The sequence below is a fragment of the Vipera berus genome (assembly GCF_964194415.1).
Source record: "Vipera berus genome assembly, chromosome: Z".
Lineage (NCBI taxonomy): Eukaryota > Metazoa > Chordata > Lepidosauria > Squamata > Viperidae > Vipera > Vipera berus.
Genome location: NC_138205.1, coordinates 59,926,789 through 59,943,700, shown reverse-complemented (window position 1 = coordinate 59,943,700; position 16,912 = coordinate 59,926,789). Strand labels below are relative to the sequence as shown.

Here is a 16,912-nt window from a genome sequence, read left to right as displayed (position 1 = left end):
ATTATCTAGACCCATACCAATCGGGTTTCAGGCCCGGGTACAGCGCGGAGACGGCATTGGTCGCTTTGGTGAATGATCTCTGGAGGGCCCGGGACAGGCCTAGTCCTATTAGACCTCTCAGCGGCGTTCGATACCATCGACCATGGTATCCTGCTGCGGCGTCTCAGGGGATTGGGAGTGGGAGGCACAGTTCTTCAGTGGTTCTCCTCCTACTTCCTGGGACGTTCGCAGTCGGTGTTGGCAGGGGGACAGAGGTCGACCTCGAGGCCTCTTGTTTGCGGAGTTCCTCAGGGGTCGGTCCTCTCGCCTCTCCTGTTCAACATCTATATGAAGCCTCTGGGTGAGATCATTTGTGGTTCTGGAGTTGGGTATCATCAGTATGCTGATGATACCCAGCTTTTTATTTCGACCCCAAACCACCCCAGTGATGCCCTCGACGTGATGTCCCGTTGCCTGGAGGCGGTTCAGGTCTAGATGGGGAGGAACAGGCTTCGGCTCAACCCTGACAAGACTGAGTGGCTGTACGTGCCGGCATCTCGGGAAATTCAAATTATTCCATCTCTTACTATGGGGGGTGAGTTATTACCCCCCGTAGATAGGGCCCGCAACTTGGGAGTCCTCCTAGACTCACAGCTTTCTTTAGAAGATCATATAGTAACTGTGACTAGGGGGGCCTTCGCCCAGGTTCGCCTGGTGCTCCAGTTGCGGCCCTATCTAGACTGGGATGCCTTGCGTACAGTCACTCATGCGCTCGTGACCTCTCGGTTAGACTACTGCAACGCTCTCTACATGGGGCTGCCCTTGAGGACCACTCGGAGGCTCCAACTGGTGCAGAATGCAGCCGCGAGAGTCGTGTTGGGGGTCTCCCGATACTCCCATGTTACACCTCTACTCCGCGAGCTGCATTGGCTTCCAGTTTTCTTCCGGGTGAGATTCAAGGTGCTGGTAATGACCTTTTTTTTATTAAAGAGTTTTACAAAAACAAGATTTTACAATATATCCCTAAATCCCCCCCACCCCAAGCCCGCCCACTTCCCCCCCCCCCACTTCCCAGAGCTAAATACAGGATTATAGTTATAATAATCATATTCTAAATAAAAATTATGCATAATATACAATTAACCAAATTCATAATGTGCTTTAACTCCCCTTTAACATAGATACATACAAAGTACCAACACTAAGATCAATAACAATATCCCTCTAAAATCTACTCATAAGCTAAATGGAACTTTTTAGTCCCATATTTATTCTGAATATAATCTATCCATCTCCTCCAAACTGAAATATATCTTTCCTGTGAATGATCTTTCAAGTAAGCAGAAATCTTAGACATTTCTGCAAGATTCGAAACTTTAAACACCCATTCTTCTATAGTAGGCAAACTATCCTTCCAATATTGTCCCACCCGTAACTGTGCTACTGTTATCATATTCAGCATCAGATTGGTTTCTTTAACATCGCAATCTACAACAATACCCAATAAAAACAATTGCGGAGAAAACTTTATCTTTCTCTTAAAAATCTTTTGAATGTTCCACCAAATTTTAATCCAAAAAGCTTTTATATTTCTACAAGTCCACCACATATGAAAATAGGTGGCTTCTAAACTACCACATCTCCAACATTTAGACTGTAAGTTAGGATACCTGTTAGACAACTTCTTGGGATCCAGATGCCATCTATAAAACATTTTATAAAAATTTTCTCTTAAGTTTTGAGCCTGAGTAAATTTAACATTTCTGACCCAAATTATTTCCCAAGTGTCCAGCGAAATTGGTTCCTGAATATTTTGTGCCCACTTTATCATACAATCTTTAACTAATTCCGTTTCCGAATCCAATTCAATTAAAGCATTATATATCCTCTTTATATGTGCACAATTTAAGTCTCTAATTTGTTTTACTAAATTTTGATCTGTAATTGTGATGCCAACCTTTTGATCTAACTTCCACCTAGCTTTCAATTGGGTATATTGAAACCAAGAGTAACTTATGTTTTCTTGTCTTAACTCATCTAATGATTTAAGTTGCCAATCATTCCCTTCCAATCTAAGTAATTCCTTATAAGAAACCATATCCAAACTCACTCCCATAAATACGCCCTCTATCGCGTGTCCAGGAATTCCCCAAATTGGTATTTTATAATTTAACTTATAATAATACTTTTTCCAGACACGCAATAAAGCGCTTCTAAAAATATGGGATTTAAAAGCCCTGTCCACCTTCTTATCGTAAAGCAAATATGCATGCCATCCATATACCAAATCCCAACCCTCAAGATGAAGTATTCTCTTATTAGTTAAATTAAGCCAATCACTAACCCACGTCAAGGCAACCGCATCATAATACAATTTCAAATTCGGCGCCTTAAGTCCCCCTCTTCCCCTAACATCTTGTAAAATCTTAAATTTAACTCTTGGTTTTTTCCCCGCCCAAATAAATTTATTAATACCCTTCTGCCATTGATCAAGGTTGGCATCCTTTTTCAATATAGGTATCATTTGAAACAAAAAGAGAAACTTTGGCAGAACATTCATTTTAACAACTGCAATTCTTCCCAATAAAGATAATTGTAATTTTTTCCAATTATTTAAATCCCTTTGTACCTTCAACCATAGTGTTTCATAATTATTCTTATACAATTTTACATTTGAAGCTGCAATATATACTCCTAAATATTTAACCTTTTTCACTATTTCAAAACCTGTTAATTTAGATAACATATCCCTTTCACTCATAGATAAATTCTTAGATAATATCTTAGTCTTATTACTATTCACCTTGAACCCAGAAACCTTACCATACTGAGTTATAATTTCCATCAAATCTATAACCGACTGTAACGGTTGAGATACTGTCACAACCAAGTCATCGGCAAAAGCTCTCAATCTATAATCATTCTGTTTTATTTTAATTCCCTTTATCATAGAGGACTCTTGAATTTTAATTAATAAAATCTCTAATGTTAAAACAAACAATAGTGGTGATAGGGGGCATCCCTGTCTTGTACCTTTTTCAATTTTAAAGGTCTCTGTTAGCCCCCCATTAACTATAATTTGTGCAGTTTATTGTTGATATATAGCTTTAATAGTATGTAAAAAACCTTCTCCAAAATTCATCTCCTCAACAACTCTCAATAAAAATTGCCAATTCAATTGGTCAAAGGCTTTCTCTCCATCCAAAAATATCAATGCTGCGGAGACTTGGTTGTTCTTATCCAAATATTCAAGCAAGTTTACAATTTGTTTTACATTATATTTCATATACCTCCCAGATATAAATCCCGATTGATCACTATGAATCATTTGTTTCAAAACTTGCATTAATCTATTAGCCAATACTTTAGCAAAAATCTTATAATCTGTATTCAAAAGTGATATAGGTCTATAATTTTTAGGTTGAGTAAGGTCTTGATCCTCCTTTGGAATCAATGATACAAAAGCTGTCCTCCATGATGGAGGAACTGCACCTCCAGTCTGAATTTCATTAAACAAAATCTTTAAGGGTTCAATCATTTCGACCAACAACATTTTATAGTAAATTGCTGTTAATCCATCTGTTCCCTGAGCCTTGCCCAATTTCAACTGTTTAATAGCTAAAGAAATTTCTTCTGATGTAATTGGGCAATTCATCTCAAGTTGTTGTTCTTTTGAGAGTCTCGGAAAATGAGCTCCCTGTAAATACTTGTCTATATCTAAATCTTGTATATTTTCTTTAGAATATAATTTCGAATAAAAATCTAAAAAACTCCTCTTAATCAAATTTTGTTGGTAGACTTCTTTTCCTTTATATTCTATTTTATCTATAGTACGTGATTTCTGTTTCTTCCTTAATTGGTAAGCCAACCATCTACCAGGCTTATTAGTGTTACAAAAAGTATTATTTATTTATTTATTTATTTAATTACATTTATATACTGCCCTTTCCCGAAGGACTCAGGGCGGTTTACAGGGTGATTAAAAAACCAAAATACAAAAGTTAAAAACAAATTTAAATATATATATATATGTGTCCCTGCCTAAATAAAACCCCAGTTAAAATAAGATTAATCCTCAGCCTGGGCCAGAGAGCTCGAAGAGCCAGGTGTTCAGGCCCCGGCGGAATGAACGGAGGTCGGGGGCAGTCCTCAGCTCCACTGGCAGCTGGTTCCAAAGGGTAGGCGCCCCCACTGAGAAGGCCCTATCCCCTGGGTGTTACCCGCCGGCAATCTCTTACCGGTGGCACCCTGAGAAGACCCTCCCTGTGGGAGCGCACTGGACGAAGGGAACTTGATGCCGGCATGTTTAGCATAGCGCAAATTAGTTGCTACTTGATCAGCCATGCCGGCATGTTTAGCATAGCGCAAATTAGTTGCTACTTGATCAGCCAGTAGCATGTTAAATTGTTCTTTCAATAAGTGTATTGAAATCCTTAAATAATTATCCAATGGATTCAAAATAAGCTTTTTCTCCTTAGATTTAATCTCTTCCTCAAGATCTAAACGTTTTTGCTTTTGCTTACGCCTGTAGGCGTTGTTCATGTAAATCAAAACCCCTCTCATATAAGCTTTACTAGCATCCCAAACCATTTCCATCGATGCATATTTGTAACAAAAAATTCTTTCATATATTCTCTACATTTCTGCAAGAACAACTCATTTGTAAATAAATTCTCATTCAGCCTCCAGGATCTTCTACTACCATCTTCTGCAAAAAACTCCAACCAAACAGGACTATGATCAGACATTGTCCTAGGGAAAATCTTAACATTCTTAACCCAAGAAAAAAGATCAGTAGTAATCAAAATAAAGTCAATCCTAGAGAAAGATTTATGTCTATCCGAAAAAAGGTAAAATCTCTGTCTCTCATATTCCTTTCCTGCCATACATCTCTTAATTCCAGATCCTCCTTCAAATCAAAAAAAGCTTTAGGCAATTTCGAATTAAAAAAGTTTTTGGAGGATCCCTTCTTGTCTTCAGATGGGACCAAAACTCCATTCCAGTCCCCCATCATGATAACAGATTTATAATCCAATTCGATTAGTCTCTGATGTAAAAATTTAAAGAATTTTTGCTGTTGTTGATTTGGAGCATATAATCCAATAAGAACTTTCTTTCCTTGTAATATTAATTCAATACTAACATATCTCCCTTGTTTATCCAATTCAATCAATCTTTCCGAAAAATCTTTTCTTAAATAAATGACCACTCCAGCCTTCTTGTCCAGAGCAAAAGATGCAAAATGTGTTCCCAATCGGGAGTTAATCAGATACTTTTGGTCTTTTAATGCAATATGTGTCTCTTGTAAGCAAACAATGTCATTTTTATGTTGTTTCAGATAAAAAAATACTTTCTTTTCTGTGGTGAATTTAAGCCATTAACATTCCATGTCAGGAACTTCACCATCTCTGGTGACCATGAGTCTTTGGAACATAGCCTGAAGATCAGCTGTTGCTCTCTTCAGACGTGCTCCTCCCACAGGCTCTGAGACAGCCGCGTCTTGCGTAGTTGGACCAGATACAGGCGTCTGTTTTTGCTCTTTTTCCATACGCTTATATGCAGCCCTTGTCATTCTCTGTTCTTTTGGGTCTTCCTTTAATGCCAAACTCTGCTCCATAACCTCCACCTGCTGTATCTCCTCAAGAGGCAATGACATTGCCCCTTCACTCAATTGTTTATCTTCTTGTCTTGCTTCTGTTCTTTTGATTCGAGGAGACGTTGGTGAGCCTGCTTTCAGGACCTTAGTGTAGAAATCTTTTGCTTTTAAAATTGTATCCAATCTGTATCTGGTCCCTGCGTAATTTACCACAATTCCATTAGGTATTTCCCATCTGAACTGGATTTGTCGCTTCTTAAGCTCATCGGACAGAAAGGCAAAATCTTTCCTTTTTCTAAGAATTTTTGGAGGTATCTCCTTTAAAATTATAATGTCTTGGCCTGCAATTTGAAATCTTTCCCGATAAAAGGCCTGGATAATAGAATTTCTGGTTGACCTCCTGGAAAAATAAATCACTACATCTCTAGGTAATTTTTTTTGCCTAGCAATCCAGGAGTTAACCCTAAATGTCTTATCCATTTCTTTAAGTAGTTCTTCAGGTTCACATTTCAAAACAGGAGCCACTGCTTGTGCTACCTCCCATTCCAAATCTTTAGGATTCTCTTTAAGGCCTCTGATACGCAATGCAAACTACATGTTCTTATATTGTGATATAATAACTTCGTCCTCTGTTCTGTCAATCTTAGCCTCTGCTCTATCAATCTTCTGTTCAGCATCAATGATTTTATTTTCCAAATTCTCCACATACTCCATAACTGAGTCCACATGAACATCCAGGCGTTCTATATGTGCAGCCAAACCCTGGAGTGCAAGCACTATATCTTCCCTCATCTGGTTGTTTTGGTTAACAAATTCTTCCCTTGTTTCCTTTATTTCTTGCTGCAAAACTTGTGTTGACTGCATCACAACTTGCTGAATGTCTGTCAGTGTAAATGCAGGAGGTGGGGGGGAGGGTGGTTGTACTGTAGGTTTCATCGAAGTCTGCCCTACAGCTTGTGGTAAAGGTGAAGAAATAACATTCTTAGAAATTGGAGGCCCTCCCCCATGTCTCACAGCCATCTCTTAGGTTTCAATTTCCTCTTTCACCCAGCAGAATCAGAGTTCAGAAAAAAAAGGGGGGGAAAAGAAGGGAAAGGAAAGAAAAAATAAAAGTTCTCCCAAAGTTCCTTAAACTTCAATAAGAAAAAAGGGAACAAGCTTTCAAATAAACAAAATCCGATACTGGGTAAAGTCAGTTGCAAATTGTATCTCTTGCTATGTAGCAAAATATAACAGTTTTCCAACGCAGTCACTTCACACAGGAAAGAAACATTCCAGCGCCATATTTACTCCATTTCAAACTTAAAACTTAAAGTTAAAATCCAACTTGAAAATTCAGATCTTCCTGCTTTGCTCTGCCTGCTTCTCAAAGAAACAAAATACTCACAGTCCCATCTAAGCAGCAGGTGCAGTTGTCGCGTCTGGTTCCACTCCTTTTGGAGCGAAAACGTCCTGAGAGCGGAGAGAGCCTGGGCTCCGAGGGGGCTCACCCTGTTATCCCCCAAACTATTTGAGAGAATCGCAGGGGATCTCTACCTCTACCCAGGCATGCTCGCCTCTCCCTCTTTTCCCAAGGGAGAGGCTCCAGCACCACGGGACAGCTGATTTTCGCTGCCTCCGAGCACTTTGACACTTCCCAGGATCGGGCGGCTTCAAAACGCTGCCATTCGGTGCGGCAGCGCTACCGGAAGTCCCTGGTAATGACCTTTAAAGCCCTACATGGCATGGGTCCGGAGTACCTTAGGGAGCACCTGCTGCCAGCATCACCTTCCCTCCGCCCAGTGTGCTCCCACAGAGAGGGCCTCCTCAGGGTGCCACCGGTCAGAGAGTGCCGACTGATGGCCCCCAGGGGGAGGGCGTTCTCTGTGGGTGCGCTGGATCTGTGGAACCGTTTACCGGTTGAGCTCCGGATGGCCCCCGACCTTCGCTCCTTCCGACGTGATGTAAAGACCTATTTGTTTGAACAAGCCGGCCTGGTCTGATGGGTTTTGGGATTTTATCATGTTTTATGTAATTTATCTGTTTTATTGGGCATTATGGTTTAATCTCTTCTTAATTTTTGTATTTCTGTATTTTAGTATTTATTGCCCTGTTCACCACTCTGAGTCCTTCGGGAGAAGGGTGGTATACAAATTAAATAAAATAAATAAATAAATAAATAAATCAAGGGTATGGAGTGGAAGGGTGCAGTACCTAGTGATGTGGAAGGGGTACCCACTGGCAGACGCTTCGTGGGTGACACATCAGAATCAAAGAAGATGAATGGAAAATAGCTTTCAATTACCCATTAGGCTGTTTTCAATTCAAAGTACTTCCTTTGGCCTGCAAGGAGCACCCAATGTGTTTATGCCGCTGATAAACAAGGTGCTCTGTGAACACTTATACAAAAGGGTCCTAGATCAGCCTCGAGGTCGGGGTGAGAGATCGACTGCTGACTGTTTCTGGGGTACCCAGCAAGAGTGAGAGTTGGGCTGGACTGGCGGTTTTAGACTCATATACTCCTCCTGATATGACATCATCTTTCAACATCTGACTGCCACTTCCTGAACTCACATGGCCAGTCATGGCACGCTTACGTTACTCTGGCACGGAATATACGCCCTCAGGGGTACTCCCCCCTCCTGAGTGCGTCCCGCCTTCTTTTTTAACTTTCCTCTTGATGATGGGCCCAATTGTTGGGACCCTGAGAGATGGTCAGGTATGGATTGGGGTCTCCGGTTTATTGTTAGGAAGAGACCCCTGATCTGTTTTTTAGCAAAAAAATTTAAGGGGTTAAGGGGGAGGGCCAGGTCCGGGATTGATTGCGTAGGGGGGAAGCGGGGGTCGGTTGCCTCCGGAGCTCTGGAGCGGGTCATGGGATTACCTATTCCCACGACGTTAGGGAATGGCAGCAGGTGTACGAACAGAGGGCCATATCGACATCCGAGAGGGCCCCTCCGCTGCTTACAAGCAGTGAGGCGCTCCGACCCTCTGCTTCTGCCTCGAGGTCCTGGGAGCGACGATGTGCAGCCACCTGAGCTCCGGTTGGTGTACTTGAACGCCAGGTCCGTTGTTAATAAGGCTCCTCTTATCCGGGATCTGGTCGAGGGTGAGCATGCGGACCTGGCTTGCATCACGGAGACTTGGGCCCAGAGGGTGGCATTCCTCTGGTTGATCTTTGCCCTCCAGGTTTCCGGGAGCTACACCTGCCTCGGGCTCAGGGTAGGGGCGGGGGAGTGGCGGTAGTCATGAGGGAGACCTTGTGTCCGCGGGAGGCCACTGTTCCCCAGATAGTCAGGTGTGAGTCTCTCTTCCTGAGATGTGGTCCTGGGGCGCAGTTGGGCTTGCTGCTGGTGTACCTTTCGCGTAGTCATGCAGCAGCAGCCCTGCCTGAGCTTCTCGACATCCTCTCGGGGCTGGTGATTGAGTTCCCCAAACTTATAGTTTTGGGTGACTTCAATCTACCATCCCTGGGAGGATCATCTGAGTTAGCTTGGGAGTTCATGGCTTCCATGATGGCCATGGACCTGACGCAAGTAATTTATGGACCGACTCATGTGGGAGGCCACACCCTTGACTTGGTTTTCTTATCTGGACGGTGGTTAGATGATCTTGGTGGGGGCTCCCCAATTGTTATGCCCCTGTCATGGACCAATCATCATCTCCTGCGGCTGGTCTTCCATTTTGCCACTCCCCGCCGGGGGTGTGTGGAGCCAATTAGATGGTACCGCCCCAGGCGCTTAATGGACCCTGATAGGTTCCAGGCAGCACTGGGGTCCCCACCTGCCTCCGTTGCTCACAACTCAGCGGATGCCTTAGTGGAAGCCTGGGAAAGGGCAGCCACTGAGGCACTTGACCGAGTTGTACCCTTGCGGCCCCTGACCCGGTGCAGATCCCAGCGAGCTCCATGGTTTTCCGTGGAGCTTCGGGAGATGAAGCGTCGGAGAAGGGGCCTAGAGAGCTGTTGGAGATCCAGCCGATCTGAATCCGACCGATTGCGACTAAGAACCTATATTAGGTCTTATCTCGCAGCGATAAGGGCGGTGAGGTCTAATCACTTCGCTACCCTTATCGCGTCCGCAGATAACCGCCCGGCCGCCCTGTTTAGGGTGACCCGCTCCCTCCTTAATCAGGAGGTGAGGGAGGAACCCTTGCAGGGTTGTGCCGAGGAGTTTAGTCAACATCTGTGGGACAAAATCGCTCGGATTCGGACCGGTCTGGACTCCGACTGGGCAGAGTCGGACGATCAGGACGCGGGCGGTCTTGTCGATATTATGTGGGAGGAGTTTGATTCTGTGACTCTGAAGGAAGTGGACAGGATTATGGGGAGATTGAGCTCCACCACATGTTTATTGGACCCGTGCCCCTCCTGGCTGGTTTATTTATTTATTTATTTATTTGTTTGTTTTTATATACCGCCCTTCTCCCAAGGGACTCTATGCGGCTTGGGAGGGGACACAAGGCTGGTTCCAGGCGGTTATATCTGCCTCTTTGAGTGAGGGTAGTTTCCCCGCCGTCTTGAAGGAGGCGATGGTGAGACCCCTCCTCAAGAAGCCTGCCTTGGACCCAGCTGTGTTAAATAACTTTCCTCCAGTCTCCAACCTTCGCTTTCTTGCGAAGGTTGTTGAGAGTGTGGTGGCGCATCAGCTCCCTCTGGTCCTGGATGAAGCGGATTATCTAGACCCATACCAATCGGGTTTCAGGCCCGGGTACAGCACGGAGACGGCATTGGTCGCTCTGGTGAATGATCTCTGGAGGGCCCGGGACAGGCCTAGTCCTATTAGTGGGAGTGGGAGGCACAGTTCTTCAGTGGTTCTCCTCCTACCTCCTGGGACATTCGCAGTCAGTGTTGGCAGGGGGGCAGAGGTCGACCTCGAGGCCTCTCGCTTGTGGAGTTCGTCGGGTCGGTCCTCTCGCCTCTCCTGTTCAACATCTACATGAAACCGCTTGGTGAGATCATTTGTGGTTTTGGAGTTGGGTATCATCAGTACGCTGATGATACCCAACTTTTTATTTCGACCCCAAACCACCCCAGTGATGCCCTCGACGTGATGTCCCGTTGCCTGGAAGCGGTTCGGGTCTGGATGGGGAGGAACAGACTTCAACTCAACCCCGACAAGACTGAGTGGCTGTGCATACCAGCATCCCGGGATATTCAGAATATTCCATCTCTTTCTATGGGGGGTGAGCTATTATCCCCCGTAGATAGGGCTCGCAACTTGGGAGTCCTCCTAGATTCACGGCTTACTTTGGAAGATCACATAGTGGCTTTGACTAGGGGGGCCTTCGCCCAGGTTCGCCTGGTGCGCCAGTTGCGGCCCTATCTATACCAGGATGCCCTGCGTACGGTCACTCATGCGCTCGTGACCTCTCATTTAGACTACTGCAACGCTCTCTACATGGGGCTGCCCTTGAAGACCACTTGGAGGCTCCAACTGGTACAGAATGCAGCCGCGAGAGTTGTGTTGGGAGTTTCCCGATACTCTCATGTTACACCTCTGCTCCGTGAGCTGCATTGGCTCCCAGTTGTCTTCCGAGTGAGATTCAAGGTACTGGTAATGGTGTTCAAGGCCCTACATGGCATGGGTCCAGAGTACCTCAGGGATCACCTGCTGCCAGCATCAACTTCCCTCCGCCCTGTGCGTTCCCACAGAGAGGGCCTCCTCAGGGTGCCACCGGTCAGAGAATGTCGTCTGGTGGCCCCCAGGGGGAGGTCCTTCTCTGTGGGCGCCCCGGATTTATGGAATCGGTTGCCGGTCGAGCTCCGGATGGCGCCCGACCTTCGCTCCTTCCGACGCGATCTGAAGACGCACTTATTCGAACAAACCGGCCTGGCCTGATGGGGGGATGGGTTTGGGATTTTATTGTTGTTTTTTAATATATGTACTTACTGTTTTAGTTTGGGCATTGTATTTAATTCCTTTTTAACTTTTGTATTTTTGTATTTTTATATACTTGCCCTGTTCACCGCGCTGAGTCCTTCAGGAGAAGGGCGGTATATAAATAAAATTATTATTATTATTATTAGTATATCTTGATGATATCCTTATCTACACCAAAACAAAAGTGGAACATGTAAAATTGTTAAGGGAGGTGCTTAAAAAATGCACAGCCAAGCTATCCAAATGTGAGTTTCACAAAGAAAAAAAAATGACTACCTGGGATATCAAATCTCTTACGAAGGGGCTGAAATGGACCTGGAGAAGGTGACCTGGTTTGGGAACCTCCCCAAACCAGGAAACAGCTTTAAAGCTTCCTGGGATTTGCCAACTTTTACCAGCAGTTCATCTCTTTGTTTGTTCAAATAGCTCTCCCCATTACCAACTTGCTAAAAATGAAAGAGGGGGGACAAACCAAAACCCAGCCAATCTTTGAAATTTAATGGACTATGGAATGCCAGGCAGCATTCAAAATACTTAAAAGACTGCTTTCTGTTGAGCCGCTGCTAAACACACTGACCCAGGAAAACCTTTTGTCACCCAAGCAGGTGCTGTTACAAGAGAATGAGGAGGGAAACCTGCAACCATGTATGATTACATCACAGAAGCTAACCAAAACAGAGCAACAGTGGGCAGTGTGGGGAAAGGAGGCTTTTGCAGTTAGATGGGCTCTCCTTACATGGAAGCACTTCTTAGAAGGTAACAAAATTCCATTCGAGGTCTGGACTAATCACAAAAACCTGGAAGCTCTGAAACCCACCCATCCCCCCCCAAAAAAATCTCCAAAGCAAGCACAGTGGGCTTAATATTTCCACCACTTCAATTTCACCCTGTGCTATCTGTTGGGGGAAAAACCTCTTGGCCGACACTCTGTCAAGGATGCCACAATACAACAGCTCCAAGGCGGAAATAGTAAAACTCCTTCATGTAAATCAGCTAGCAACCCAGGTAACTACCAGAGTGCAGGAGAAAGGGAGAAAACCCATGGATAATGCTATCGCACCTGAATTTTAAAAAGCTTTGGAAACAGATGAATGGTTCTACAGCCACAAAAATCTGCTCCATGCAGCATGGCCTGGTGTGAGTAGGCGGAAAGCTGTACATGCCAGCTAAGCAAAAACTAAGGACTATACAAATGTGCCACGACTTAAAAGTAGCAGGACATTTTGTGTTTGTGAAAACCCTACACCTTCTCAAAAGACAATTCTGGTGGCCCTCACTCAAGAAAGACATTGAAAGTTATGTTTTCAGCAGCCCCATCTGTGCTTCAGCCAAATGGAGGCAGGGAAAAATGCCTGGGCTACTCCAAACAATAGCTTAACCTTCAGCACCCTGGAGAGAGATTTCCATGGATTTTATGGTGGAGTTCCCCGAAAGCTTGGGAAACACTTAATTGGGTCATGACCAACTTATTCTCTAAGCAAGTCTACTTCATCCCTTGTCAGAAAATTCCCACAATCGAACACAGTAATGGAACAATACCTGCACTGTTTGATTAACTACCAACAAAATGATTGGACAGACCTGTTGCCAATTGCTGAAGTAGCTTATAATAACACTGTGCACGTCAGCACAGGCTTCATGCTGTTTCAAGTGGTAACTGGGCAAGATTTTTACCCAATGCCTGAATTATTAGCCCAGGAATCCAGGATCTCCTCTTTTTTTTATTGAAAAGTTTTAACATACATTTTATCTTTAACAGTCCCCCCTCCCCCTCCCTTCTCCCTCCCTCCCTACCCCTCTCCCCCTCCCCCCCCGACTTCCCAGAGCTAAGTACAAGGTATAAAAACAAAAAAAACCGATCATAAACATCCATATGCTAACAACCATAAACTCTAAAATCTATCACTCTCTGGCTCATATAGGATAATACAAACACTATTAATATTAAGTATATATAGAAAAAAAAGAGAAAAAAGAAAAGGAAGACTTATTCAAATGCTACATGAAACTTTTTAGTCCTATATTTGTTCTGGATATACTCAATCCATTTTCTCCATTCCATGATATAACGTTCTTGCGAGTGATCTTTCAAATAAGCCGAGATCTTTGCCATCTCTGCCAGGTCAGAAACCTTTAAAGTCCATTCTTCTATGGTCGGCAGTTCCTCCTTCTTCCAATACTGACCTATTAAGAGTCTTGCTGCCGTAATTAAATTCAACATCAACTTAGTGTCCACAACCGTAGCATCTGTAATTATTCCCAACAAAAAAAGTTGCGGACAAAACTTTATCCTTTGCTTGAAAATCTTCTGCATATTCCACCAAATTTTTATCCAGAAGGCCTTCACCTTTTTGCAAGTCCACCATATGTGAAAATATGTTGCATCTTCATCGCCACACCTCCAGCATTTTGGCTGATAATTCGGGTACATACTTGCAAGCTTTTTAGGATCTAGATGCCATCTATAAAACATTTTATAGAAGTTCTCTCTTAAATTTTGAGCTTGTGTAAATTTTACGTTCCTCACCCAAATCTTTTCCCACGTGTCCATTGTAATAACTTCTTGGATGTTTTGGGCCCATTTTATCATACAATCCTTAACAAGTTCTGTTTCTGAGTCAATCTCTATCAATGCAAGATATATCCGTTTAATATGTGCTGGTCCCTGATTTCTAATTTGCTTTATCAGATTTTCATCAGTCATTGTAAAACCAGTTTTCTGGTCTTCTTTCCACCTGGCCCGTAGCTGAATATATTGAAACCAAGTTTGAACAATCTTCTCATCTCGCAAGAGACTGTATGGTTTCAGACACCAGACATTTCTTTCCAAGCTTAAAATCTCCTTATACGTAATCACATCATGTTTAAAACCAACATTTATATTTTCTATTGCGTGTTTTGGAATTGCCCACAAAGGTATCTTACAGTCTAACTTATATCTATACTTCTTCCAAACTCTCAGCAATGCCTGTCTTAAAATATGCACTCTAAACACATTATCTACCTTCTTATCATACAACAAATATGCATGCCAGCCAAACAACAAATCGTGGCCCTCAAGATTTAATAATCTCTCTTGTGTCAAATTAATCCAATCACTTATACCTGCTAACGCAGCAGCTTCATAATATAATTTAAGATTAGGCATTTTAAGACCACCTCTTTCACAAGTATCCTGCATAATCTTAAGTTTAACTCGTGGCCTTTTCCCTGCCCAGACAAATTTGTTGATACCTCACTGCCATTCCTCCAGATTAGAATCTTCCTTAAGAACCGGTATCATTTGAAATAAAAATAAAAATTTAGGCAGGACATTCATTTTCACTGCTGCGATTCGCCCCAACAAAGACAATTGCAGTTTTTCCCAACTCTCCATTTCTTTTTGAATTTTTCCCCATAATTTTTCATAGTTGTTTTTATATAATTTTGTATTAGAGGGCGACAGAAGCACCCCCAAATATTTGACCTTTTTAACAATCTCAAATCCAGTTAACCCTTCTAAAAGGGCCTTTTGCGATGCTGTCATGTTTTTAGCCAAAATTTTAGTTTTTTTGTACATTAACTTTAAATCCAGAAACCTTCCCATATTGCATTATTATCTCCATCAGGTCCACAACAGAGCTCTCCGGCTGGGTCACTGTAACAACCAGATCGTCTGCGAACGCTCTCAATCTATAATCCTGATCTCTAATTTGTATACCCTTAATTCTTTCCGAGTTCCGTATTTTTACCAATAATATCTCCAATGTTAACACAAATAACAAAGGCGATAACGGGCACCCTTGCCTTGTACCCTTCTCAATATTACATGCTTCTGTCAAACTATTATTAACTATTATTCGGGCTGTTTGTTTTTGATATAATGCCCTAATTGGTTGCAGAAATTTATCCCCAAAATTCATTTTATCTAAAACTTTCATCAAAAATTGCCAGTTCAATTGATCAAAGGCTTTTTCAGCATCTAAAAAAATTAGTGCCGCAGGGATCTGGTTGTTCCTTTCCAAAAATTCCAACACATCAACTATATGCCTCACGTTATTTTTCATTTGCCTACCACTAATAAACCCAGTTTGATCCCCATGAATCACCTGTTGCAGAACCCTCATCAATCTATTAGCCAACACCTTAGCAAATATCTTGTAATCTGTATTTAAAAGTGATATCGGTCTGTAGTTTTTTACTTGAGTAACATCTTGGTCTTCCTTCGGAATCAAAGAAATAAAAGCAGTTCTCCAAGACGGAGGCACCTTTCCCCCTCTCTGAATTGTCTGGAACAATTCCTTTAACAGTTTTATCAACTCTAATTGTAAATTTTTGTAGTAAGCCGCAGTCAGACCATCCGTACCTGGCGCTTTATCCACCTTCAACTCCTTAATTGCTGTAAGAATTTCTTCTTCTGTAATCAATTGATTAATCTCCTCTTTTTGTACTTGCGTAAGAACCGGGATGCTAGCATTCTCCAAATATACATCAATGTCTTTTTCATTAATCTTCTCCTTAGCATATAATTTAGAATAAAAATCCACAAAGGCTTCCTTAATAAGATCCTGTTGAAACACAACCTTTCCCTTATGTTCAATTTTGTCTATATTAGAAGCCCTTTGCTTTTTCCTTAGTCTGTAAGCTAGCCATCTACCTGGCTTATTAGCATTGCAAAAAGTATTATGCCTGGCAAACCGCAAATTGGTTGCCACCTGGTCAGCCATTAGCTTATCAAATTGTCCTCTTAATAGCTTAATAACCTCCTTAGTCTTCACATCCAATGGATTCAAAATCAAGGCCTTCTCTTTTTCCTTAATTTCATTCTCCAATTCTTTCCTTCTAGCTTCCAAAGTACGTCTGTGTTTATTATTCATATATATCAACACCCCTCTCATATAGGCCTTGCTAGCATCCCAAACCATGTCCATAGAAGTATCCTTATTCATATTAATTTCAAAAAAATCCTTCATCCGTTGTTTACATTCTTCCACATTTTTCTGATTTCTAAACAAGTTCTCATTTACGCGCCACGAGCGCCTATCTCTATTGTCCTTATTGATCTCTAACCATACTGGACTATAGTCAGAAATAGCTCTTGCACAGATCTTTACCTTCTTAATCCTAGAAAAAAAGTCGTTAGTCAGCAAAATGAAGTCAATCCTGGAAAAAGATTGATGTCTATCCGAAAAAAATGTATAATCCTTTTCATGCGGGTGTGTGTCACGCCAAATGTCTCGCAGTTCCAAATCATCCTTCATTTCAAAAAAAGATTTAGGCAATCTGGCATGACACGGAACACGCTTAAAAAAACCAGCCTTATCCATCTGTACATCCAAAACACCATTCCAGTCCCCCATAAAAATAAACGATTTGTAATCCAACTGAGTAAGCTTTGTATGAAGTAAACTAAAAAAATCAGCTTGTTGTTGTTGTTGATTAGGAGCATACAGTCCAACTAAAAGCGTTTTTTTGCCTTCTAGCAACAAATCTATCA

The 16,912-nt window shown here is 42.5% G+C and overlaps 1 protein-coding gene across 4 annotated transcripts in view; it reads left to right on the top strand.

Moving 5' to 3' along the window:
* PDCD6 (programmed cell death 6) overlaps positions 1-16,912 on the top strand; it is a 101,618-nt gene that overhangs the window by 72,852 nt on the left and 11,854 nt on the right. The window contains exon 3 of one of the 4 annotated variants that reach the window (XM_081345352.1): positions 12,042-12,192. The exons of 2 other annotated variants lie outside the window; for them this stretch is intronic. In XM_081345352.1, the coding sequence (XP_081201478.1) occupies positions 12,084-12,192 (109 nt within the window). In that variant the 5' untranslated portion in view covers positions 12,042-12,083. Of the gene's footprint in view, positions 1-12,038; positions 12,193-16,912 lie in introns of all 4 variants that reach the window. One more of the 4 variants, XM_081345353.1, reaches the window with a different exon arrangement.